We start from the raw sequence: 25,497 nt of genomic DNA on the forward strand, positions 1-25,497 counted from the left end.
GTCAATTCGACACCTTGGACTCCAACAGACACTCCCACACTCCACTTACCCTCGCACTAGGCTCAGTAAAGTCTAGAATGCACCCGTGGACCGCCACTACAGTCTGCTTATCATTCAACCCGTCGGATCGGAAGTCTCCCCGATAAGAAGTCCGTCGCTTCTCCCCCTCGTTTGGTTCTGCTGGAGTGACACCTCCCCCCGCCATGAATACGCCTGGTCGAGTCTGTGCTCGCTGCGCACGAATTGTTAGTAATGCATCTCAAGCCCGCACCATGGACAAAGGCTAATTCTCAATAGAAACAACGATGCGACGGCAGTCAGCCGTGTTCACGGTGTAAACGTACGCTCAGTTATCCTACTCGCGAAATCCTGCAATCCCAATGTTCACTGACTTCCTTTGAAAAAAAAGGCCTTGGTCATATTTGCAAACCACGAAGCCCCACAGAGCAAGAACCCGGACTAGCTGCGGCATTACGACGGCCCCGTGCATCGCGGTCCCGCGGCGGCTGTATGTCCTGCAAGGCGAGGTAGATCGATATCTGGAGTGGAGCATAACATTTCGTCGGAAGCTGATTAAGTTCGCAGGAAGAAGAAGTGCGATGAAATAAGACCGCGATGTAGTGATTGTCAACGCCTGAACCTTCCTTGTCAGTGGTCACCCAGTATCGAAACGACGAATGACCCGAGCGACTCTTCATCATCGGAGTCCCATGCGATCGAGCCACCCTGTACAGACCTGGTCGAACTATCCGACGGTGATCGGATCATCCCTACATATATTACTCCCGAAGATGACGAAGAGTTTATCGCCACGCTCTTTCCACACCCTTTCCGCGAGCAAACCGCAGCAGTGCTTCCTATCGACCGTTCCCTGCTATCGGCAAATCCATATTTGAACAGTGAGGAGGACCGATCACTTTTCAACCACTATATCCACGTCGTATCCCGCGCGCTCTCCCGATCTCATGATACCGATCGGAACCCATTCCTGGTCACACTGTTACCATTGGCGGCTGCATCGGATGCGGTAACTAGTGTCATCCTTAGCCTGAGTGGATGCCATTGGAGGAGAGTCTATCCCAGCATCTGGGGATGCGCTCTAAAGCGCCAGGGTAAAGGTTAGTTACATTCAGCAGCGAATTCGGAATTGAAGCTAACGGTTTCTAGCATTGACACAGGTGAATAGACTACTGGGACAACCTGATCGTCATTCTATCTTCGAAGCATGCGCCACTGTGTTGCTGCTATGTCTAACAGAGCTCTTTGATGGGACATCCCGAGTGTGGAAATGGCACTTGAAGGCCGCGAGTGCAATCCTCAGATCACCAGCCTTTCGATCACTCGTTTCAACAAATGAAATGAATTTCTGCATCAGTTTATTCCATTACCTTGACTCGATGTCAACGATCTCTCGCTGCAAGCCCCCACTTCTCCATGACAGCGACAGCATGACCGAATTGACAACCTCCTTCCGTCGAGATAGTATCTCGACACAAGAGCGCAACCTATCTACTGACGCTATCTACGGAATATCCCCGGCCCTCTTCGACATTCTAGGAATGGTCAACATTCTAGCCAATCACCGTAGCAAGCGCATCGATGAGCTATCCGAAATTGGTTTCCGAGCTGCGGCTACACAAGTGGAAAGTCGGATCAACGAGTGGCGCGCGGATCACGATCGGAGCGCGGAACAGGAACTTGATACGGAGCGCGCTACCACTGCATTCGAGTGGGCGATTCGCTTGCGATTGCATCAAGTTGTCGAGGGCTACGACCCACTTCACGAATTTGTGGAGCACGCGGTTTCGACGATACTAGATGCGGTGCAGCTAGTTCCATATGCTAGCAGTGTCGAAGGCTGCCTTCTGTTCCCTCTCGTTATTTCCGGTTCCAGCAGTATTAGCATTGAGAGACGAATGATAGTGAAGGAACGTCTTATGGTGATGGAGAATACTCTTGGGTTCAGCCATATCCAACACGCCCGACAACTTTTAGAAACTGTCTGGGGTGGCACAGCCCATGCATCTGACATGAACTGGGCTGCTGTTAGGTATAGTCAGTTTCCAGGTGTTGTTTTCATCTAGGCAATGGAATAATGGAATTTTAAACTTCTTTGCAAAGAGCATATTTTGGTACAAGCAGAACTTATGGTCACGTCTCAAATTCAAATATACTAATATATATGAAATTCTAAAGACAAAAACTACAGATCAGCCTTCTTCAGCTCTGAAACTAGGTCAGCCAAATGGTCTCGCATGTTATATCCGCAGACCTCCTCGATCGTCAATTTTCCTGGACGGTCTGACGAAGAACTCCAGCCAATACGTTCGCTCAAATCTTCACGAGCCCGGAAACTCGCTTCCTGTACCCGGGTAGCGCGTGGCTTGCGTAGCTTCTCATAAAGAGCCAAGCCCTCAGTCGTACTGTAGGTCTCGCGAAAGTTCTTGTTGAAGACAATGCCCAAAGCACCAGCATCCTCAAACGCCATGCAAGAACCTTGAGACTGGTCGGGCATCATGGGGTGTGCTATTGAACGGGTCAGCATCTCAAGGGGCTGGGGAAATGGAATTAAAACATACCAGCGTCTCCAAGAAGGCAGACCTTGCCCTTGGCCCAGAACGGATATGGCTGGTGTCTATACACTAAAGGGATAATCAGTACTGTCAGTGCCAGTTCAGGGATGAATAACATACAGCGCCACATCTTGATATCTTCAGCATTGAGCATCAACTTTTGCATTCTAGGGTCCAGATCAGGGAATGTCTCGACTAGCTGCTCTGGTGTTGCACCGATATCCCAGCCGTCTTCGCGGAGGTTATTAAATGACGCTGGATAGAAGCAGTAACAGCTCACAACCTCGCCATTACTGCAAGGTGACATGACGATCTTGTTGATTCCATAACCACCCCAGTATTCAATGGCTTCGTTAGAAATGTAGTCGTCTCAGACCGAGAGACCGAAGCTTATCGGCACCGATAATGCATCTATAGCAGCAAGAGGTCGACATTTCGAATTCGGGAGTAATTCCAATGAGCTCTCTTGTCGCCGACTACAGGTGATAATTAGCGAATGAGATCAGTCATTTAGGCATGGGAGTATCATACCCTAATTCCGTCGGCGGCCACGATAATGTCGGCAGTTGTTTCGACTCCATTCTCAAACTTGATCTTTCCATCTTCGGCGCTGACCTCAACCGCCTTGTGGTTAACCTTTAGGACACATGCAGGGCCCTCGCCTGGTTCTTCAAACGCAGATTTAATGAGCTCTTTGTGAATATCAATTCGGTGAAAATTATTATAGTCCTGTGATCATCAGCTGCTATGCACATTGGCTGTGCGGATAATGCATTTCTGCGTACCGTGCCAAATTTGGACTTGTAATCGCCCAGGGGATATGTGCTTTGCACTTCACCATCAGACCAATTGTGCATGATCAATTGCTTTAGAATAACCTATTTTTATATTAATCAAAAATATTCTCAAATATCGCTCTACTCCTCTTTTCCCGCTGAACCTACTGGTTTGGCCGCTTTCACATCGACACCCCACTCTTCCAAAAAGCGCGATCCATTCGAGGCGGCACTCAAAGATGCGCCAACCTCTCCGGCAAAATCATATCTCTCATAGACAGTCACGGCGTGCCCTTGGCGACGCAGGGCGACAGCAGCACCAAGTCCGCCGAGGCCGGCGCCGATGATGGCAATTTGAAGTGGCGAGTCGGTACGCGAAGGCATGTTTTCTCCAATGGATGAGGTTCGAACTGACACAAAGAAGCAGAACAAGGTTTCTAAAACCTCTAATATATACAGATTCCAACACTGAAGCTATTCCCTCGCGTCGGATGCCCATTCCCACCCAAAATTATCTCCCCCGGATGACCACGATAAGCGACGGAAGTCTCCGCTATCTATGCGACGGCTGCATTTTGTGGCGTCTCCGCAACCGATCCTTGCTTCTATCATCTTCGCTGCTGTCGCCGAGGCGGAGCCAATCAGGAGCTTGTGATACGTTTGTCCGGGGAAGCTGGCAGTAGTTCCTGCTGCTCACTATCTCCCTGCCAGTCCCTGGGTTCTGGTATCAAAGCTTCCCCGTCCCGTTAATAAAACGCTCGGTGTGCAACGCCATGCCTGCATGCTCACCACCGCCTTGAACTGGTATCCGAAAACTTTCGCAAGATATTTGATTATAATAATCATGGATAAGAAGAATGAACTGGAGGACAAACTCGATTCACCCGAGGATTGCTCCCTGGGTACTTTGACGATGGATGACAAGAGATTGCTTCGCAAAGTGGATTGGCACATCTTGCCCATCATGTTCTTCACATACTTTCTCCAGATGATTGACAAGATTTCCATCAACGTTTGTTTTGCCCCATGCCTTTCTCCTTCAACCGCAAACTACTGACATCGTGAAGTATGCGAATGTGATGGGACTTCAAGGCGATTTGGGGATGTCTGGGAATGACTTCTCCTGGCTGGCAACCGCTTTCTTCATCGCTTATGCTGTGGCGGAAATTCCCCAGGGAGCTCTGCTACAACGATTCCCGGTGTCCAAAGTTCTAGGGTTCAATGTGCTTTTTTGGGGCATCATTCTCTGCTGTTCATCGGCGACCAAAAGCTTCAGCGGAATGCTTGCCTTGCGTGTTCTTCTTGGTTTGATGGAGGCGGTTATCGGCAAGTCACGTAACCTCCGAGCTTTCATAGCTAAGCTAATTTCACGCCAGCTCCGTCTCTTACCATGTACACGAGTATGTGGTATACCCGCGCAGAGTCGACACCGCGATATGGATTTTGGTATTGTGGTCTTGGTATGGGCCAGATTGTCGGCGGGTTGATTTCTTTCGCTGCTCAACATGCACCCGCAAACTTGTCATTTGGTGGATGGCGCATCATGTTTGTGGCCATTGGGGCCGTGAATATCCTAGCATCTTTGCTGGTTCTCTTCGTTTCTCCCAGAGAGTCCTGCTAAGGCTAGGTTTCTGAGCGAGGCGGAAAAGCAGCGCATATCTCAACGACTGTCGCAGGATCAGGCCGGTGTTGGGAACAAGGTCTTCCGCTGGCGATCTGTCCTAGAAGCATTTGCAGACATGCAAACCTGGCTACTGGTGTTGTTGACAATTCTGATAACTATACCTAGTGGTGTAATCACCACGTTTTCAGCAATTTTGATTCTAGGGTTCGGATACAACTCAAAGGAGAGTGCGCTATTGAATATGCCCAGCGGGATTGTGAGCATAGTTTCTACAATGGCCTCTACATATGCCATCGCAAAAGGGTTCTCGAGATGGCTCGCAATCGACATTTTGCTGATCCCAACTCTCCTGGGCTCTTGTCTCATGTCTTTTCTTCCAACTGAAAACAAGGGAGGCTGCTTAGCTGGTATCTATTTGGTCAACACGGTATGTTCTTTTTAGGTTTCTAATTTGACATCGCTGACATATCCAGACCGTTGCCCCGCTTGGTATAATATATGCTTGGACGGGTGCCAACTTCAAAGGATACACCATGAAGGTATGACAAAAGTTTTCCGCTACTACTACCAGCTTATCTGACATGACTAGGTCTCGGGTGCGGCAATTGTATCGGCTGCATTCAGTATCGCCAACATCATTGGCCCTCAAACATTCCAATCTAAAGACGCTCCTCGGTAAGGAAGATCCCCCAATCTCTCCAATCAGCCTATAATATTGACCCTTCTATCAGGTACATTCCGGCCAAGATCACACTTGTCGCTGTCAACGCAGCTGCCATTGTTGTATCCACAGCCCTTCGGATGCTGTATGCCCGCCGGAACTCTACCGCTGAGCGCCTGGGGACTCCAGCACGGAGCAAAATGGAGGCTCGTCTAAGTAGCAAAAACCATACGAACGACGTTCACGATGACGCGAACTTTCGTTACGTTCTTTAAGTGGAGACATTATTTGTCTAGGATATTTTATCGTTTCCATGTAAATTGATAGCAATGCAAATTGAGAAGGTGTCGCCTAATTTTGGGTCCATTTAGTAGTCACTCGGCTAGACATTCTAAATAAATAAACCCGGGGAAATGGGAAAGAGGCCAAAGTCGCAACTTGAATATTTTCGACTCCACTATCTATCCGACGGCACCGGGTGGGTTTGTCCGATCGGTCTTCAGGAGTTCAAAATATAAGGATCGAACATTGAACACTCCTGTAAGAAATCAATATCACTGTTGACCCAAGATGACTCCTATTGATTCTGGATCTCTTGTGCTTGTGACTGGTGGTAACGGCTTTATCGCTGCCCACTGCATCGCTACTCTTCTTCGCTCCGGTTATAAAGTCCGAGCGACCGTTCGATCAGCTGAAAAGGGCGATTCGACACGAGAGTCACTCAGCGCCGCGGGTGTGAGTGTGAGCGATCTTGGAGACCTAGAATTTGTCGTTGTTCCCGATCCAACCGACCTTCAACGTCTATCGTCTGCCTTGCAGGGTTGCCAAGCCGTACTACACTTAGCATCGGCCTTCAACTACGATGCGGTCCCAGCAGAATTTGAAGAAAAGTTGATGATGCCAGCACTCAAGGGTACACAAGTAGTCTGTGAGGCAGCTACACAGCAGTCAACTGTACGACGAGTCGTCATCATGTCGAGTTTTGCTAGTGTTTATGATGCTAGTCTGGGACTTCAGCCTGGTCGTGTATACACGGAAGAGGATTGGTGTCCGTTGACCTATGAGGACGGCGTTAACGCATCGGCCGTTGTGAGTTTTTTTTCATTCTTTCTTCTTGTCAATTTTAAGATATTCTTCTAATTCAAATCAGCCCATCGCGTATCGCGCATCGAAAGTTGTCGCTGAGCGAGCGGCCTGGGATTATGTGCGAGATCACCAAGTGAACTACCAGCTTGTCACACTTTGCCCTGGAATGGTATTCGGGAAGATGATCCACCCCATTTCATCATTGTCGCAGTTGAACGCTAGCAATCAAATTGTGTGGGGGGTCCTGAATGCAGGCAGAGATGGGGAAATTCCACCTACCAAGGCGCCCGGTATGTCCGAATTCCGCATCCTTCCAAACTTTTCCTTTGCTTATCCAGAATGTTTAGTATGGATTGATGTCGAAGACCTGGCGGAAGCTAGTATGAAGGTTTTGAGCTACCCAGCGACCAGTCACGACCGTTTCTTGGTTACACAGGCATCGTACGACACCCAAGAGATTGCTGATGTCGTTCGTGCACAGTTTCCAGACAGACATCAAGCCCCGCTTGGTGAGCCAGGAAATCGCCTCGCTCACACACATTATTCCTGCGATTCTTCCAAAGCACAGAGGGTTCTCGGTCTCAAATTCAAGGGGTTGAAAGAGTCAATCATTCCCTTGGCTGAGCAGTTGTATGACATGGCAAAGCTTTGAGTTACAGAATAGACAGCGAGTGACTATATACTAGTACCTAGGTAGCTTCTAGAATATGAAAAGACATAAACACTCTATCTAAAAATTGTTATTCTAGGATCAGAATCGGTAGAAGTAGTCCGTAACAGCAAATCCCTGGACTCGCCTGCTATTTTGATGGACTAAAACGACCATGACATCAAAGCTCTTGCTCCGATACTCCTTTGATCTCTCTAAACGCCGTCATATATACATAGATAGGGAACCCGCAATGATTAATATTTTTGTCACGGTCGGCTATTACAATAACCACCAAACCATTGCCTCTGACATCGTCTCCCATATCGGTGGGTAGTCTTATAAGATGGAAAATACGGGTCACGTTTGTTGGGAAATTTAGTAGAACTTGATGTGAACTTTATGTGAATTATCTATATAAAGGACTAAACATAGAAGGTGTATCATTCAAGCGTGGAGCGTAGCCTTGATGTGATCTGCAGTCATATCAATAAACTCCTTCGCCTGCCACAAATCTGTCACACGAGTTAGAAAACGCCTTCTCATACTTGGAGTCAACTTCAAAAACTTACCCTTATCCATGTGCATAAATGGGTGGGGAACACCCGCGAACCGTTTTTGAATAACCTCGTTTCCACCCTCAATCAGCTTTCGTGCATACGCCTCCCCCTCATCGCGCAGTGGGTCACATCCAGCTGTGTAAATCACCGTCTTGGGAAGGCCGGCGAAGCTGGGTGCTTGCAGAATATTAGCGTACCACTTCACAGCAGCCAATTGCTCCTCACGAATTGGACCCTCTGCTGCGATGCTTTGCCACTTCAAATTATCGAACCACTTCAGCCGAGCCCAGTTCAGTGTAGGTGCGTGTTCCATTTGGTGCATGGATTCCCACGGTGCATCCGACGCCGACTTGTATTTTGAAATATCATCGACCACAGGGGTTCCCACGGTGACTAGTTTGAGTGGAATATTGTTATCCCGAGCGAGGTGGGCGCAAACCAAGGCGATATTGGCACCGGCGGAGACTCCTCCTAATGAAATGCGCGCTGGGTCGATTTTGAATCGGTCGGCTCCTTTCGCGAAGATGTGTTGTAAGGCCGCAAACGAATCTTGGACTCCGATTGGGAATGCAAATTCTGGTACCAATCGGTAGTCCACGTCTATCACGCAAACATTGGCCTTGACGCAGATGTGCTTGCAAATGTGGGATTCGGTATCGAGATCACCCAGTCCCCAACCTAGTTTCGAGTCAGAGACAGCTCTCGATAGAATAGTGGGATAATTCAGTTGGTTCTTTCCACATACCTCCACCGTGGAAATCAATGTGTACCGGCCATGGACCAGCTGATGCAGGTTCATACACCCTCACTGGAATCGATTCGCCGTTGTGGCCAGGAACCTCGCTATCGTAGACTCGTGCGCATTCTGGTGCAGGCCCAGTACCGTAGGAGTAAAGGACCGAGTATTTTGTTCGTAGAACCGACAAATCGATTGGCCCAGCGGGGGTATTAGCGACGTGTTTGTTATAAAGATCAACGAACACTGGGTCGAGGTGGGGAAGAACAGAGGGGTGGATGGGGTTAAGGGCTTCGTGCGACATGGTGATGGTGTTGAGGTGACGACGAAGTGAAGTTGTTCAAGAATATTATATATCTTATCCTTGATTCAAGTTGTTTTTCAAGGTTGTCAAATTGGGTCATCACATCGTCGGGAAATACACAGCCCCGCGCCGTCGCATTGGCTCACGTAGCCGAACCGTCGGAAGCCAATTTTGAAGCCGTGGGAAACTTCCTGTGGATACTCGATAACCCCGGACCCCGCACGTTATCTATGCGACGGGCTTCTGATAAAGTCGATTGTGAAGTTTTCTTAGGCTGCGACAGCAAGAATGGGGATTGTTATGGCCTTGCAGCCTCAGGCATCCTGGTTACCCACGCCATTAGAAGGAGCTTCCTCCCTTCACATCTATCCAATACACACATTTTCCTCCGATCTCTTTCCCCCGATACTAGCGATCCCTAGTCATCGGTGATCTCATAGTCGTCACTATCATGGATCCTGTGCTGATTGTTGGCGCCGGTATTGTGGGCTTGACCCTTGGACAAGCTCTGAAGCAGAAGAATATTCCCTTCGAAATATTTGAACGCGATGAAACTCCCGATGCGCGTGGCCAGGGATGGGCCATCACCTTGCATTGGGCCTTGGAGTATATGCACAAGATGCTCCCCCAGGACATCCTAAAGCGTATCCAAGATGTTCAAGTGGATCCAGATGTTGCGCTTAACGACAATGGCAATTTTTTATTCATCAACCTCGAAACCGGAGAGCCAAAATACAAAATTCCACCAAGCGTCCGGTGGCGGGTGAATCGCGAAAAGGTGCGGCGCGCATTGCTTCATGGAATCGAAGACCATGTTCACTGGGGGCGACGAGTGGTCAGTGTCAACCTGCCCGAGGATATAACCAAAGTGCAGTTGGTTTTCGCCGATGAGACTACCTTGACCGGACGTCTCGCTATCGGTGTCGAGGGTAGCCGATCGATGGTGCGACAAATTTTACGACCAGATGCTTTTGACAATGTGCCAGTCGGGATCAATTTCACGGGTGTTGCAGTTGATTTGACGCCCATGGAGATTAAGCCTTTGCGCGACATGGACCCTTTGCTGTTCCAGGGCTGCTATCCACCAACAGGAGCCTTCTTTTGGTTCTCAATGCTTGAGACACCCAAGGTAAATGGGACCGCAGGAACACAGGCCGAGCGCTATCGAGCTCAAATATGCATGTCTTGGCCTGAAAACACACCAGAAGACAAAGTGGCCGAAAATAGTGAGACCCGGCTGGCCAATATGAAGAGACGCGCCCAAGGGTTCGTACCTTTCTTGCAGCAGGCTGTGGACAGGATCCCTACTGGGACAGCCGTCACGGAGATCAAGCTAGCAGATTGGGAGTGCCTTGAGTGGGACAACCATGATGGTCGTGTGACTCTGGCTGGGGATGCAGCGCATGCAATGACAATGTGTTAGTATTCACAGTACGCCATAACCTACATCATTTACTAATAATATCTGTAGATCGAGGAGAAGCAGCAAATCATGGTCTGCTAGATGCCTATCATCTTTCACAAGCCATTGAAAAAATCTACTCTGGATCTTCTCTGGCATCTGAAGCCATTAGCGAGTTCGAAACAGAGATGAGGGAGCGGACAAGTCGGGCTGTGCGCCTCAGCCGACAGGCTTGTCGAGATGCACATGACTGGATGAGATTGGATGAGACATCTGCGATTTTAACCAAGAGGGCGATTGTAGGAAAATAAACATTCCTTTGTCACTTTACTGCAGATACCGAGTCATCAGTTGAGGGTTTGAAAATGGTACTCTCTTACTAAGACGAAATTTCTGATCTCAAAAGATTCAATTGTGCTATGAAATGACAAGGGTGAAATTTTGCTACTACAAATCAACTATACCATGTAGCGTGCATAAGGAAATGGATTCAATCGAATAATATCAACACCAGTCAGCTAGATTGCCACAGCATGACTACCAATCTCAGGTATAATTAGCCATATGGAAAGGAAAATCAGTCTATTCGGCCGAGTCGACTAGTAAATTATCGAAAGAAATCAAAGACAAGAAAATAATCCATAGCAATCAAAAGAACGTCGATCCGAAATCACAGAGCGATCATACCAACACCGGTCAGGAGAGCGGTAATGATGTAGGCAGCGACCTGGAAAGATCCGAAAGAAGCACTCGAGTGAAGGCCGATGGGAGAAGCGAAGCTGGATGAAGTGGAGCTAGAGCCAGAGCCAGAAGTTGCGGTGGCCTCAGTGGAAACAGTACCGGTTCCAGCAGTTCCAGCCTCCTTAATCTGAGCAGAGCAAGTACCAGTGGCCTTGGTGGTAGCCTGAGTAGTAGCAGAGCCCTTGAAGGAACAGGCAGAGGCGTCATTGTTCTGCTCGCTGTAGTACTTGTTCAGAGCGAAAGCGAGCTGGTCCTTAACGCCACACATGCTGTAGGCACCATATTTGCCAGTGGTGGCGTTGGAGTGCAGGCCACCGCAATCAGTGTAGCCGCAAACAAGACTCAAAAGGGTACCGTATTTAGACTCGCTGACGCTGTCGCTCACAACACAGGCTGCCTCGCTGGCAATGCAGTCGCAAAGGGTGGAATCAGGGGTAGGGGGAAGGGGAGAAGCTTCGGCTAGCCAGGTCGAGTCCACAGTCGGGCAAGCTTGCAGGACAGTGTTGGTCGGAGTATAAGAAGCCTTGTTGGTACCAGTAGGAGAGGCAGTGGCAATATGCTTGGAGTAGGAGGTGAAGTCCGCCAGCTTGCTGACACTAGTGCTGTCAACTACGGAGACGAGACCTGGATGTAAGATCGAATTAGCTTTCAGTCCGTATTTGACGATGAAGATTGAACGAACCGTAGTCGTTTGCCTCTTGGAAGTACATGTAGACAATACCACCAGACCAGACCTCGGCCATGGTGTCGCCGTACAGGGCGGTAACCTCAGTGAACGGACGAGGCTGAACGTCGTTGCAACCATACTCAGCGAAGAAAACAGGAGCAGTGTAGTTGCGGAACTCCTCAGTTCGGGTACTGTAGCCGGACTTCTCATAGGTGGAGTTACCGCACCAGGAGTAAACGTTGTAGCCCCAGAAGTCGATGGTCTGATCATCATCCTCGCAGTCCAAGTAGTTGGCAAGGTTAACGCGAATGGTGGTAACATCAGCAGTGGCATATCCGATACCCATGCTACGGTATCCCTTCTGCTTGATATAGGTCTTCATATCACGGACAGACGCCTTGACGTAGGCGCTAGCCTCGGTGGTGGCGGCAGTGTTAGAGATCTCGTTACCAGCGAAGAAACCGATGGTGTTGTTGTACTGCTGAAGCTCGTCGATGACACTGGTGTATCGGGAGTAGAGGCTAACCTGCCACTCAGGGTCGGCACGGTTAATGGAACTGTTGGGGGACGACAGGTCGGAGATGAGATAGATGCCCGCATCTTGGAGAAGCTTCATGCACGCGGAGTGGTCGGCATCGGGGTTGATGTAGTAGGTCCGAATGACATTGGTGCGTAGCTCCTTCATGATAGGAACATCACGCTCGCAAGCGGTGGCATCGGCCAGAGGATCCTCACTATTGGAGTCTGTCGAAGTCAGTATGGCGGCTTATGTGTGGAATGATAGCAAGCCTACATTGATAAGCAACACCACGCATGTAACTGCGATACAATCAGTACTCGTCATGATATATTCGGCTTCAGGAGCGTATATGAACATACAATTGGGTGTCATTGCTAGAGTAAAAGAATTTGGAGCCCTGTTGCGGTAGGGTTAAAATGCTGCATCGGTCTGCATCTTGGGTTATGGGTTTACCTTGATAGTAATGGGGTCCATGGTGCTAGCCACAGCGGCCGTGGCAAACGTCACCAGCGACAACAAAGAGAACTTCATGGTGGGCGTGTATTGGGCGAATCAATCTGACGCCGGTTGTAGATATAGCGAGTGAACGGAGGATGCCTCCAAAAAGGTCTCAAATACGAGCGAAAGAAGAGGAACGAAGGATGATTAGAAAAGAGTGAATGTCAACGTTCGTTAGAACTGATGAGAATGGAAATCAATGTCGAAGGAGAAGAAGTACCCCGGGTGGCTTTGCCTCCCATGTCCATTAATAGTTTCTAGTGTGATTCCTATTGTCCTGATTTGCTACTTTGCCCCTGACAACATGAGGGGACGCGTATAACCGACCCAGCCAGCATCCACCGAGCTAATGGCCAAAGAAATCACCGGTCCCTCACAAGCACCAGAGTTGGGCGGGTGCCCGGATGTCAACTTTTTCTAGTTGGAGATGATGGACCGCGTCAACCGGCATTGCTAGGGCTAATTTAGATACGAATCGGTTCACTAGTCCCGAACAATCGATATCGGCCAACCAATAGTACTCCACTCAACTCAGAATTGGCCAGGTTTCTGCAGCCTAGCGCTCGTTAGCGTGTTCAAGTGTTGAGCCGGCGTCTTTCGTCGTATCCATGAGGCGGTGCAAGAAGTTTCACCAGGTACGCAGCTCATGGCTAGAAAAAAAATAATGATCAGCACCTGAGACAATTCTCCAGCTCATGGTAACGATACATGAGATGTTCTTGATCGGTTGGATAAGACCTTTTGAGATGCTGGTGAGTGTCGTGAAAATATTCGTCGGCTGACGTGGTGTAGTGGGGCCCTACCTTTGGATGGCGTCGGCAGTACGTGTCCCTCACCCACAAAACACGCCGCGCAGTTTTCTATATTTGAGTGCTGCCGTGACTTGTACCCTGCAATTTTTATCGGCTCCTTATTTTGCAGTGCAAGAATAGCCTAGTTTCACTTCTAGGTCGTATTGTGTGGTAGAAAAAGAGGTTAGCGCAAATATATTCGTACAGCTAGTATACTCGGAGATGGTTGCTCTGCGTGGTTAAGCTTTACCACACTACCCACAAAAATAACGCCGATGCGCAATTAATTTATCCCCGATGGGTAAGTCTTCTGACTGCCTGCTCCGTGCGACATGACTTTATCTTACATCTTGACTTCTGATTGGAAGTTGCTAGATCGATGGATCAAATGCCGGTCACTTTCCGGCGGTGCCACCTTTGGGGGCCTATCTCTTTCTAGAATCGTTCCTTAGATCAGATATTGAAACCGATCGCAATGCCAAGAAAGACGATCTGGGGAAATCTTGCATATCAATCAATCAGGCATTCTGTGGCGGGGATGTTTATCTAGCCTTAACGATACACAAGGATATCTTCCCCACAAATTTCCGTGACAGAAATGGGGCAAAATGTGCCTCTCGACCAAAATGTGCGCACACAGTTTTGGCTCTGTACGGTGGTATTAGTGCCTTGACACCAATGTTTGGGCTGCCTCGCGTGGGCTCGCCTTTTCGCTCGGTCATCCCAACCTCTAATTACAGGCTCTGCGTACCTTTTTAGTCCGGCAGACCTTGGGCATCCCGGATACCATTGTCTTGGAGAAGCTACTGTGGCTTTGTCTTAGATAGGCAGTAGCCTTTCTCTTTTCATCCAACACTTTCCTGCATTCTTCCATCTTCACATAGGCCTCAACACTACTAAAGAGAAAGTCTTTGTCTGAGGAATAAAAGTGTAGGTATATTCAATATCCCGAAGAGCTCTCAATAATCACAAATAGTCATACATCCCGGGTGCATCAAAACAAAAAGTAAAACCATAAAGTATCCCATAAACATCGTATCCTTGGAACCCTTAAAACTCCCAAATTATCACTTATTATTTTCGTCACATCCGATCCTGTCTCCGGTGGGAGTCGATGGCGGCTTCAAATGACCGGATCGTGTCTAGAGGTCGCTCGAGACGGTTTCGTGTCGGGTTGGAGTGGTCGGGATCAGCTAGGGGCAGTCAGTAATTGAGCTCAACGAGTATTTTTATATGAGTGGAGATTGAACATACTAATGATGTTACCACTTCGATCCTTATGTTGGATACTGCGAAGGGAGTATTGGTCACGGGCGCCAGGTTCGGCGTTCACGGACACTGATGGAGTGTTAGCTCCGGGTTTGACTTCCATCCGGATGAGCCGGCAAAATGGAAATCGCGATCTTACTGGGTTGGGCCTCGTAAAGTGCCATATTGGGGTCGGCCTTAGTCTGGAACGATGTCTTGGGTCGGTCTTCAGACTGAATGGAGCCACTGCGCTCACTTGATGCTCGTGCTGAACTCATTTTGAAGGTGTCACGCGGTATGATAGTGATTTAGATGATTGGAGGTAGAATAAAGTAATAAAGTGGTAGGTTGAGTACTAAATGCGTGTGATGGTTCTTGTATGAAGAGTAAAAACTATGACATAAGATTCTAGACTTGCTCTGCTGGGGATGGGCCCTGAGTATATATAGTCGAGGAAGGCAACAGAGGAAAAGAGAAAACCATGGAAATCCCTGGGAGCTGTCATGCCGCGACTACGCCGACTAAGAATAGAATGATTGGCGAATCACACATGAATCACGCAAACTGTGGCAAGACTGACGGATCACAGCGGAAGTCCACCAGGCCGATCGCGATCAGCGGGGGTTGGCCATTCACACAAGGGCCAATCCCTTATGACGTTACGTAGCGCAGATGCGGTGTTCCCACTGGCCGGCCAAGCAGCAGCTAAAGTCATAGGAGAATGCTTAGCATAGATCGATCCTATCAGAGAAAAAGCGACACGCAAGCAGAGGTGGCTGGACGTCTCTGCGAATCTCCACTAGGGGCCAGGTACCCGCGTTTGGCCGATGATCATATGGATCATATGGGTCCCTGAGGGGCGAGGGGCGAGGGGCAATCATCGCCCCCCAAAAATGGTGCCTGCAGGGGCAGGGACCTTCACATGCAGGTACAAGGTCCCCCTCGAAGTCCAACCGCCTACCCCTTGCGGTCAGGACAATCGCTTTCAGAAATGTAACAGAAACACTCCGAAACATTCCTCCCCCATATTGTTTCCATGTTTCTTCTGGGGTACATATTCACCCAGCCTCGCTCTAGGGTGACCAATGAAGCTCGGATTCTGGATATTCCCTCGGCTCACATGGGTATTCTGACAGCGAGTGACGTTCTATCTCGCCGGAATGTTCGAGTATACTCAAGTGTTGGCCGGAATTAGTGATGTGCATGGCTGCGGTCGGATCGCGCACAGGCCGTGTTTGAGATAAGTGGGCCCCTTGAGGGATGGAGCTGGAAGGTTGGCCATGGGGAGCAGGCAGCGACGTTATATCAGAGTGGCCGCAAACGGCCAAGTCTCAGGCCACGACGACAGACTCGTAATTCTAGGAAAACGGCATCTCATCTTGGTGACTAGTTACATCCTCCGTACTAATGCATCAGACAACAAAGAAGTTTCTTTAATCTAGTGGTCTCTTTTATGTAGTGGCAAAAACGATGCTTTAAGTAAAATGTATTGAAGCTGCAAGCATCTCAGCTTCCAACTTCTCGAGCTTGAGAATATTCGCATACATCACAGCGATGAATGGGAAATCTAGATCTGCAGTGTATCACCTATCATGTTCACTGCCAGTCCCACGTGTAACAATACCCTGTAACTCCCGTCTTAGACGGGCTTTTGACTTCTCGGAATTCGGCAAAGTTAGCTCTCAGGCCGGAATCGCAACTCGCGCGGGCACTGCCCCGATCAATCCATCATACAGGTACCAATGATCAAGAAAATGACCTATTCGAGTCCAGGCCAGCGGAAAGGTCATTCTCAACCCGATGCGGCGATTGGTGGTCAAAATGATTCGATTCGCTGAGCATTCTTCTTCCGTTCTGTCACGGGGCGGAAGTGGACAAATTAAAGACCCTGGTTTGACACGATGGCCAGGACAATGTGCTACCTCACGGAAGATGTACAATTTGACCATGTCTGCGACATTATTGACCCCGCCTCGTATCTGGTCGCCCCTCCATGCGTGATATTCGAGAAGGGATCTTTCACCATCCAAGAATACCCCCAGGTTTGAGCATAGTCGAATGGCTATAAAAGGCGTCCGATAAAATATATCGGGATGAGTTTTGGGCCGCCGGGGTTGTATGAGGGCACTCATTCCACTTTTGCGTGCTGCTTACGATACCTGCCGATTATCGTGTGAAGTCTCGATGTATCGATATCGTACCGATACTCGTAGTCACGGCTTTCAATGCATGCGTCAGCTCACAAATCGCGTGACCGTAGTACTCCGTGAGCGTAGATCTTGCGACTTGCAAGAATCTGGCCTCGTTCTCCATGCAATTCGCCAAACCGAAACCCCTCCATACATTGAAACGACCGGTCTCGTTTATTCCCCTATTCGCATGAATACCGTAATACCTTGATCCAGTTCCTCTTGGCGCGATTTGCGAGTGTGCTAGAGAGCGCAGCGTGGGCAATCACATTGGAGCATCGCACAAAATGGGGTGCGATTCTTCAACCTGCATATGCCTGCATATGCCGGTGATCAAGCCAAGGGCCATGCTCGCCTGGGCCATGTTAATGTCAAAGGATGCAACAAGTGCAGTGGAGGGACACGTCTCGCAGGTCATCGCTGAGCGACAATCGTTGTGGACTCGCATGACGCTTTTGATGGCGATCGTAACTTTGGCTTTCTTGGCGTGATATCAGTCCGTGTGGGTTCTTTCAACGGAAAATCTGATGCAAACCCAGTGTCTGGAAGACTTTAGGCGAGTCTCTGGCCAGGTTGAAATTCGTGGTGATTTTTCTCGTTCTGTCAATCGACCAGAACTGAAGCTGTGAGGGTTGCAGGGGCTGCTTTTCCTTGACGCGCCGCTTTGCACAAGCCATAGAGCATCCCCTATCGGCCGGCTTCCGAGTCCAGAGGTCAACCTAAGCTCATGCGGGATGATCAAGCGGGCAAAAGGGCAATAGGCGAGGGCCAAGACATAATGCAGAAGATTTTCATGATGCAGCTCCGGTCGCACATCCTGGCAAGTGACACAGGATGCGGAAATCGCCAACTGTGATCATCGGACGGGCGTGATATTTGGGGCTGGAAGATATCCACTTCGGAAAGATCTGCGCCAGCCTTGTCAAGCACAAAGCACGATGTATCCAGGACTCCCCTATCTCGCTTGGATTATCATCAATACTGAAAAGGATCATATATTGCCAGATCATAGAAATCTATACAAAAATTCCAGATTTTGCGGGTTGAGATAGTCCGGATTCGTCAAAGGGCCCGCCAGCCCCATGACATCATCCCCCTCTGTGTTGTTAAACAATTCGTACCAGTCCATATTGATCGCAGCATCTTCTGAGAGGTTGGGGAAAGGGGCTTCTTGTGTGCTTATCATCATCTCGTTGTTATGAGAGGCTGGGGAGAGTGGTTGGGTGGTATTGCCATAACTCATGCTGAATGATGGAGAATCTGGAGTCGGAGACCCTTTTGCAAGTTGAGTAGACAGCGTCGAAGGCAGTCCGCCTCGGCCAGTCGCAGATTTTTCGCAGTGCGGTCATCCAAGCATCGAAAGAAGAGATCCAAAACCCAATTCTCCAGATCCCAGGATTTTTGAAGTTCTTTAAGTCCGAGGAGACAGAGTTTTGCCCTGTGTTCGGCGAGCTTGCGAGCTGTGCCGGTGACTCGTCCAAAATGAATCGTATGAATACATAGAGCAGAGAAGGTATGCGTGATACTAGTCAGATGAGACGTTAGCTGTGTGGAGTCATTATTGCGAGAAAGGGAGGGGGGATCTCACAGGTGGACCAAACCATGCTGTACTAAATTCTCCGACAGCATATCTTCGAGTATTCGAGTACTTCTTGTCGCTGCATCCAAGGCGAGATTTCCTTCCGGACTCATCGATGCACTTGGAGGTTGCAAAAATATCGGTCGGTACAGGAGGACATACAGATTACTGCGCATTTGTCAGAAAAATAGGTCTCTTTCGTAGGGGCTGGGTGGATTGGGTACTTGTAAGCCATATGCAGCATCCCGACGAGATAGGTGACCTGTCGGCTAGGAGACGATTGAAAATGCATCTCCTGTGGCAAATTCGATTCCCACTCGACCAATTGCTGGTGAAGGGCTGGGCGCTGCGGATTGTCTAGCTTTGATCGGCCTGGCAGATATTGACTGGTGATAACCTCCCGTACTTCGCGAAGAGTAAGTAAGATGTCTCTCTTGTTTGTCGCACTGGATTGGTACTAACATAATTTTGCAAGCTGAGCCATTCCGATCACATAATTGACATGTGCGGTCGGCGGTTTTCGAAAGACTTCGGAGAATTCGGTAGTATCGAGTTCCTCAAAGTCAGATGGTTCCAGCTCTGCGGCTTCACAATCTTCATCGCGAATACGAGATGGCAAACCCAAGGCGGCAGATGTTTGTTGATCGCGTACCTTTTGCGAGGCTGTCAATGCGAAATTCCATCGCGACACAGCATGATATATGACTTACGTATAGAGCCCACCATATCCTCTTCCATATTTTCTGGTCGCGAGAGCTCAGAAATGATAATTTTGACCTGTATCGTCAGCTTGTGTATTGAGAACGACACCATTGAGGGTGAAAACTCACATTACATGCATTCCCTTTTTTTGCGCCAAGTCCGTGGCAGCCCCAAGCCAAAAGCGCACATCTCGCTCTTCAGTCGGACCTCCGCGCCAGAAGCTCAGGAGGAATAGCGACTGTAATTTAACAATCGTGTCGGTTTCCCATCCGACATCGTAAATCTCTTTCGCGCGCTGATAGAATACCCCCTTGGCTTGATAGCGATCGGTGAATCCAATTGTTTTCAAGGTGAGGTCTGAGCACAGACTTACCCCAACAAACAGCATGCCTTGGAGTAACAAAGGCGATATCGTATTCTCTTGATACACATTTTGGACCTGCGGGCGGTCCAGAATGGGGAAGCAAGGGTGAAACCACTCAAAGTATGCTTGGATAAGCACTTCACATGCTGTAGGGGCTGGAAAGACCAGGGCACTCTCGCGAATAAGCCGTTCCTGCAGGGATTTCCGCTGCAATCCAAGTGAGGTATCTCCGGATTCCTCGGGGCTGCAAACTTCTGGAATAGAGTAATGCAGCCGGCCCTTTTGGATCCCGCAGGCATACCCTTTGTCGGGCGATCGTCTTCCCTCATCTACCACACATGTCAGAGGGCTCGATTCGCCAAGGAACACCGTTTTTTGAATAGCATTTTCAGCTGTAGATGGTCGCGCAGAGGGTTTGTAGAGACTTGAGTGGTTTTGCAGAGGTTCTGATTGCAGCGGCTGCCCCTCTGGCCCGCTCTCTTCTACGCGGGATGTTTCCGTAGTAGCCGAAGCCAAAGAGTTGTTCTTCTTTCGGCGAGGATACCTAAGGATCGATATATTGATATGCAATTCCAGGAAGTGGGCTAAATTGAATTGTGCTTACTTTCCACGTCGCGATACCCCCAGTTCACAGGTAAGATTCCATGCCGCACAGTTGCGACATGGTTGCATGTCGAGCACATTGCATCGCACGCGCCGAGAATTGCAGGCCAAGCAGGCCTTCTTTGCGCGCATTCGTGGTTTATCGGAAGTGACGCTCGCCATTATGATAATTGAGATAGGCTGCTTCCAAAATTTGTGGGGTAATTGGTTAACATAGCGCAGACCAGCAGGCTTATTTGACTCGGCTTTGCTCGGCTATTTCAAGTTGGACGGGGTGGGTTGAGTCGGCTATATGGGGTCTTCGGTTATATGTACTTGGCCCTGTATTTCCGAACTTTGCCACTCTCGAAAACTCCCAAGGTTATAGATAGCATATTGAATTTTTGGCCTGTCTTTTATTTGAAGCAGGAAATTTGCTGTCGGTTTAATACTTATTCGATCAGCTTAAGTTCACTGTAAATCACAATGACTCGGAGCTTCCAAGTTCTGCCCCGACTATCTGGCCACTTGCGATATATAACTATCGAGTCCCCGCAACTGCAGATCCAAACATGAAAGAACCACTTTAGGTACTACGGTCCTAGTAGTTACCACCTGGGCATCAACAATACTTCAAGTTCAGTTCCATAACAAAAGAACGCGAGTCAGATAAGTGTCAAAGATGACCTTTCATGTAAATTAGGTCCCTTCATATTTAAAATACTAAGGAGTTATTTATCCGAGTTTTTGCCTCTGCGCGCATACGAGACGCCCGTGTTGATCACAGCCAAAGCACGGAGCCAACCTTATTCGAAATGTTAACCCATAAAAAGTTCAAGGGTCTCGCCCCTGTAAAAGCGGTATCGACCCATCATCAGAGCCGGAGTTAATGTTTCAGTGAATCCCCCGGTGAAGGACCTGGAATGTAGGGATGGTTGTTGAGGATACAAGCCCTGTGGGAGGAATGCTGGATTGATATGGTACGCCAACATGTTGACCACTACTTAGAGAGCTTCTGGGTGAATTATCCGAGATTCACTTATTTGTCTGTCAATCTCTCATCACAGACTTGCAGAGGCCTACGTTAACCACACAAATCTTTGACCTCATATTCACTTCGCAGGCGTTGCATCATGCGCATTCAGTCCACTTGGCTGGGTGCTTTGGCTAGTTTGCCTTGTGTTCTCGCATCCTGGCCTCTGTATTACACTGAGACGGTGGTCCCTTACCGCAACGATGAGCCAAAAGTGAAGGTTGAAACACTTTACCAGTTTCCTGAAAACGGCTCTTGGGTCGACAACATCGTGCTGCGATCGAATGGAAATCTACTCCTCACTCGGCTAGATGTACCTGAAGTCTGGTCGGTCAACACTACAAGCGGAAACGCGACACTTGCCCATTCCTTTTCCAACGCCACGAGCTGCTTCGGTATCGCCGAAATTGAAGATGACGTATTCGCGGTAGTCGTAGGAAACTTCTCCACGACAACCTACCAGCCTACTGCAGGGTCATTTTCCGTTCAAAAGTTGGATTTTAACATCGACGCGGAGGAAGATGAGCGAGTATCGCAGGTCGCAGCGGTATCGCACATTGCTGCACTCCCCGAGGCACAAGCTCTGAACGGAATGACCTCGTTTACTAAAGAATCCCACCTTGTTTTGATCGCCGACAGCCCGAAGGGAGCTGTTTGGAAAGTCAACACCAAGACCGGTGACTATGAGATCGCCCTGAGCGACACAACAATGATGCCGGCGGAGGGACAAGCCTTGCCCTTGGGGATCAACGGATTGAAGTTGGTGGATGGATACATTTACTATTCGAGTACCACACGAATGGAGTTTTGTCGTGTCAAGGTCGATGAGGATGCCAATGCCGTTGGGGATTTTGAGGTCATCGCAAGTGGATTCTTGCCAGACAATATGGACGTGGCCCCGGATGGTACCGCCTATATCGCTACCGATCCCCAGAACTCTGTCGTTCGTATCACCCCCTATGGCCAGATCTCGTTGGTTGCTGGAGGCCAGCTTTCTACGCAAATTCCGGGTCCCACATCTTGCCGCCTGACAAGTGACCGCAAGACCCTCTACGTCGGAACAAGCGGAGGCCAAGTGGCACCTGTCTTGGGAACATTCAAGGAGCCCGGAAAGGTGGCTAAAATTACCCTGGAGTGATTTATTTCTAGCAGATTTGGACTCAAAATTGTCATTCTTGCCGTTGATGGATTTAATAGTTACATGTATGTGGATAATACTGGGAAGATATTGTTGCAAGATGGACAAATAATATTGATCTGGATTTATTGGAACCCCAAATGATCTTCTTTCTATACTCTGACTTTCCAAAAAAAATCTATGGCCTATAGTGATGAGGAAAGCGGAGTCAGTTCCACTATCCCATCTGAGCGACTGGTCTACATTGCATTTATTATTGCCTTCTTATCAGATCCTTATTTTTATTCCATGATTCTAACCATTTATTGACTTTTCAACCACTAAAGATCCGCCATTATAACTTATTTTGCCTGGCTGTCCTAGTCCAGCAAGCAGCCTACTCACCGCTGCAGATTCAAGTCATTCTGGTTGATAGAGTTGAGTCATAGCGATGAGGTATGCCTAACCTCGATCGATTGCTTCTAAAAATTGCTCCACCCCACCATGTATCCACAATGCTGTCTTATCATTGGAGAAATAGACAAAGGGGTGTGTGTGATTTAGCCCTGCAATTGACACGGCCCCCTACTCCGTACAGAAGAAAACATTCGAAGTGCTCAAGAAGTTGAATGATTTGCTCAATTTCCACAACACAAACTTAGGAAGTAGGAATTGGATCTTCGGCAAGTATCATCGGACGACATTCCGCCACCCCGTCCCTTGCCCGGCAATCCAGTGGCGCCATCGGCTGCGGTGGGGGACCGCCCCGGCTGTGAACTTCTCCGGACACCTCGGACATTTCCTCAACGGGTAATTTTTCTCGGAGTTAATCAGATAAAAAGTAAGGCGCTTGCTAGAAATTCCGGGGTATTTATAACGGCAACTGCTGCCTCTGTAGCTCCGGTCGTCTTTACTTTTAATCATTTCTCAGCACATACAATGGCAGCTAACACTCTTCGGAACATCATCGTCGTCGGAGGCTCGTTCGTCGGTCGCGTGAGTGGCATTGGAAAACCAACTGGACCATAACGCATTCTGACATCTGACACAGGAACAGCCCAGGAGCTCGCGAAAATAATCCCTCCAACCCACAGAGTAGGTTGAATTTCGATTTATTTCCTGTTGCAATGACCGGCATACTCACCGCAATACTAGGTCCTCCTAACCGAACCCCATAGCCACTTTCACCATCTTTTCACATTTGTGAGTTCGTCGAGAGACAATCCCACCGCTGGGTACTTACGGAGTTTTGCTAATCATCGCGGTAGCCCCGATTCGCCATTGTCCCCGGACAAGAGCACAAGGCCTTCATTCCTTACAGCGAGATCTTTTCTGGTGCACCAAATCCCGCCGCACATGGCGTTGTCCAGGCTCGTGTCCTATCAGTGAATTCGCAACATATCGAGCTTGACCGAGAATGGCAAGGAACCAAACAAATTCCTTTTGATTATGTTGTCTTGGCGACTGGCACTCGGCTCTCCAAGCCTGCAGCAATGGATAGCGATGAAAAATTGCCCTCGGTCGAGTACCTACAGAAACACCAGGCCGATGTCAAGAGATCAAAGTCAATCCTGATCGTTGGCGGGGGCGCTGTTGGCGTTCAAATGGCCACCGACTTGAAAGAGTACTACCCGGAGAAGGATGTCACTGTGGTACAGTCACGCCCGCGCGTGATGCCAAATTTCCACCCAAAGCTCCACGAGCTTGTTAAGCGACGATTTGATGAGCTTGGCATTCGATTGGTTACTGGGTCCCGGGTCGTCATCCCATCGGGGGGCTTTCCTAATGATGGAAACGCGTTCGATGTTCAATTAACAAATGGGACGACAGAATCCACTGAACTCGTGATCCTGGCGACCGGACAAACACCGAATAATCAGATGGTCACTGGCCTAACACCTTCGACACCCGATGGTTCATCCGTGATCAACCCTGACAACGGATTCCTTCGAATTCGGCCAACGTTGCAGCTCCTGGATGAAAAATATTCAAATATATTTGCTGTTGGTGACATCGCCGACACAGGCGCACAAAAGGCCGCCAGACCAGGCTCGGCACAAGCTGCAGTGGTTGCAAAGAACATCCTGTCTTTAATTGAGGGCAAAAATGCGGAAGATACCTTCGTCAAGGGTCCGGGGGCGATTCATCTTACTTTAGGAATGGTGAGTAACTCAGTGCAGTTGGATATCTGCTTTCAGTTTGCTCATCCCCGTGCTAATATGGCTGTTGCAGAAATATAACGTCATTTTCCGCAATCCCAATACCGCAGAGGGCACGACAGAACCTTGGATCAATGAGAAGCAAGAGTAGGCTGTCCCTTTCCAAGTGTAAACCACTCAAATGCTAACGAGATTTCCAGTGGCCAAGAAGATATGAATGTGGAAGCCATGTGGGGACGGCTGGGTATTACAGTCGATAATGCTCGCCAGTATCACCTCTAAAATATGAAGATAGGAATAAGTCTCCAAAGGGGCAAGGGTTAGGGTTTTCTTGAATAGATCATTAGATTCAATTGCATTAGAGTCTCAAGGATATAAAATATCCAGCTTATTCAATAATAAAAATGCATTTCTAGAGCATTCTGTCCCTTGCTAATTTGAAGCCATCACTCTCGGGGTCAACCAGGTCGTAGAGATCTGCCAATTCTATGAACAGCCGGCATAGATGGATTGAGATATTAATCTTCCTCGGAACCTGCGTTGACCACGTGTAACCAGCTTCGGCAATTTCCGCGGACAGACGCTCTCCTTCAGGATCATCGATGAGGAAATCCACCAATGCAGGAAGCTCTTCCATTTCCGTTGTGAAAGGAATAGAGTGAGCCCACAATCATCATGCCATTCCTGAAACCGAGTTTGCGTGAGCACCACCGCTCTTCGCGATAAAAGATGATCAATCGTGTGCTCATACTATTTCTGTCGAGGTCAAAAAGATGGCGGTAACTGAGACATGTATCTTCAGGTTCGTAATTGGACGGGCCAATAACTCTTTCCATATCTTTACGAGCACTACGGTATCCTTCATATTCGCGCTGATGGTACGTGCCCATTTGAACATCAAACATGTCTTTGAATAGGGTGACTCGTTTTGGGTCA

General features: G+C 48.8%; 12 protein-coding genes across 12 annotated transcripts; 6 read left to right on the forward strand and 6 right to left on the reverse strand.

Moving 5' to 3' along the window:
- Positions 1–203: 203 nt before the first annotated feature.
- On the forward strand, positions 204–2,084 carry N7509_014168 (uncharacterized protein; the record flags this gene model as incomplete). Its single annotated transcript, XM_056638805.1, has 4 exons — positions 204–245; positions 298–508; positions 579–1,118; positions 1,168–2,084. 4 exons carry the CDS (start codon positions 204–206, stop codon positions 2,082–2,084), a joined length of 1,710 nt encoding a protein of 569 aa, XP_056480794.1.
- A 119-nt stretch (positions 2,085–2,203) lies between these two features.
- On the reverse strand, positions 2,204–3,733 carry N7509_014169 (uncharacterized protein; the record flags this gene model as incomplete). Its single annotated transcript, XM_056638806.1, has 7 exons — positions 2,204–2,526; positions 2,580–2,642; positions 2,694–2,921; positions 2,950–3,049; positions 3,105–3,302; positions 3,359–3,451; positions 3,518–3,733. The coding sequence occupies 7 exons, from the start codon at positions 3,731–3,733 to the stop codon at positions 2,204–2,206; spliced, it is 1,221 nt and encodes a 406-aa protein (XP_056480795.1).
- A 460-nt stretch (positions 3,734–4,193) lies between these two features.
- N7509_014170 (uncharacterized protein) lies at positions 4,194–5,909 on the forward strand (the record flags this gene model as incomplete). Its single annotated transcript, XM_056638807.1, is given in 7 exon segments — positions 4,194–4,361; positions 4,417–4,684; positions 4,726–4,946; positions 4,960–5,400; positions 5,447–5,512; positions 5,563–5,648; positions 5,705–5,909. The coding sequence occupies 7 exon segments, from the start codon at positions 4,194–4,196 to the stop codon at positions 5,907–5,909; spliced, it is 1,455 nt and encodes a 484-aa protein (XP_056480796.1).
- Positions 5,910–6,204: 295 nt separating this feature from the next.
- On the forward strand, positions 6,205–7,372 carry N7509_014171 (uncharacterized protein; the record flags this gene model as incomplete). Its single annotated transcript, XM_056638808.1, has 2 exons — positions 6,205–6,723; positions 6,785–7,372. The coding sequence occupies 2 exons, from the start codon at positions 6,205–6,207 to the stop codon at positions 7,370–7,372; spliced, it is 1,107 nt and encodes a 368-aa protein (XP_056480797.1).
- Positions 7,373–7,816: 444 nt separating this feature from the next.
- Positions 7,817–8,969, reverse strand: N7509_014172 (alpha/beta hydrolase; the record flags this gene model as incomplete). Its single annotated transcript, XM_056638809.1, has 3 exons — positions 7,817–7,884; positions 7,942–8,607; positions 8,675–8,969. The coding sequence occupies 3 exons, from the start codon at positions 8,967–8,969 to the stop codon at positions 7,817–7,819; spliced, it is 1,029 nt and encodes a 342-aa protein (XP_056480798.1).
- Positions 8,970–9,420: 451 nt separating this feature from the next.
- On the forward strand, positions 9,421–10,682 carry N7509_014173 (FAD-dependent oxidoreductase; the record flags this gene model as incomplete). Its single annotated transcript, XM_056638810.1, has 2 exons — positions 9,421–10,387; positions 10,441–10,682. The coding sequence occupies 2 exons, from the start codon at positions 9,421–9,423 to the stop codon at positions 10,680–10,682; spliced, it is 1,209 nt and encodes a 402-aa protein (XP_056480799.1).
- Positions 10,683–11,041: 359 nt separating this feature from the next.
- N7509_014174 (glycoside hydrolase family 72 protein) lies at positions 11,042–12,830 on the reverse strand (the record flags this gene model as incomplete). Its single annotated transcript, XM_056638811.1, has 5 exons — positions 11,042–11,736; positions 11,795–12,523; positions 12,573–12,598; positions 12,659–12,696; positions 12,753–12,830. The coding sequence occupies 5 exons, from the start codon at positions 12,828–12,830 to the stop codon at positions 11,042–11,044; spliced, it is 1,566 nt and encodes a 521-aa protein (XP_056480800.1).
- A 1,841-nt stretch (positions 12,831–14,671) lies between these two features.
- Positions 14,672–15,114, reverse strand: N7509_014175 (DUF2406 domain-containing protein; the record flags this gene model as incomplete). Its single annotated transcript, XM_056638812.1, has 3 exons — positions 14,672–14,781; positions 14,843–14,926; positions 14,997–15,114. 3 exons carry the CDS (start codon positions 15,112–15,114, stop codon positions 14,672–14,674), a joined length of 312 nt encoding a protein of 103 aa, XP_056480801.1.
- A 2,917-nt stretch (positions 15,115–18,031) lies between these two features.
- On the reverse strand, positions 18,032–20,435 carry N7509_014176 (Zn(II)2Cys6 transcription factor; the record flags this gene model as incomplete). Its single annotated transcript, XM_056638813.1, is given in 8 exon segments — positions 18,032–18,285; positions 18,300–18,550; positions 18,614–18,772; positions 18,829–19,009; positions 19,067–19,256; positions 19,315–19,381; positions 19,435–20,214; positions 20,275–20,435. 8 exon segments carry the CDS (start codon positions 20,433–20,435, stop codon positions 18,032–18,034), a joined length of 2,043 nt encoding a protein of 680 aa, XP_056480802.1.
- Positions 20,436–21,385: 950 nt separating this feature from the next.
- Positions 21,386–22,423, forward strand: N7509_014177 (uncharacterized protein; the record flags this gene model as incomplete). Its single annotated transcript, XM_056638814.1, has 1 exon — positions 21,386–22,423. One exon carries the CDS (start codon positions 21,386–21,388, stop codon positions 22,421–22,423), a length of 1,038 nt encoding a protein of 345 aa, XP_056480803.1.
- Positions 22,424–23,341: 918 nt separating this feature from the next.
- On the forward strand, positions 23,342–24,843 carry N7509_014178 (NAD(P)/FAD-dependent oxidoreductase; the record flags this gene model as incomplete). The annotated part of the gene is made up of 6 exons (XM_056638815.1): positions 23,342–23,402; positions 23,454–23,497; positions 23,558–23,605; positions 23,671–24,564; positions 24,635–24,708; positions 24,762–24,843. The coding sequence occupies 6 exons, from the start codon at positions 23,342–23,344 to the stop codon at positions 24,841–24,843; spliced, it is 1,203 nt and encodes a 400-aa protein (XP_056480804.1).
- A 130-nt stretch (positions 24,844–24,973) lies between these two features.
- N7509_014179 (uncharacterized protein) lies at positions 24,974–25,198 on the reverse strand (the record flags this gene model as incomplete). The annotated part of the gene is made up of 1 exon (XM_056638816.1): positions 24,974–25,198. One exon carries the CDS (start codon positions 25,196–25,198, stop codon positions 24,974–24,976), a length of 225 nt encoding a protein of 74 aa, XP_056480805.1.
- Between the last annotated feature and the right edge of the window lie 299 nt (positions 25,199–25,497).

Source organism: Penicillium cosmopolitanum (assembly GCF_028827165.1).
Source record: "Penicillium cosmopolitanum strain IBT 29677 chromosome Unknown utg000013l:1.0-859999.0:1.0-860633.0, whole genome shotgun sequence".
Classification (NCBI taxonomy): domain Eukaryota; kingdom Fungi; phylum Ascomycota; class Eurotiomycetes; order Eurotiales; family Aspergillaceae; genus Penicillium; species Penicillium cosmopolitanum.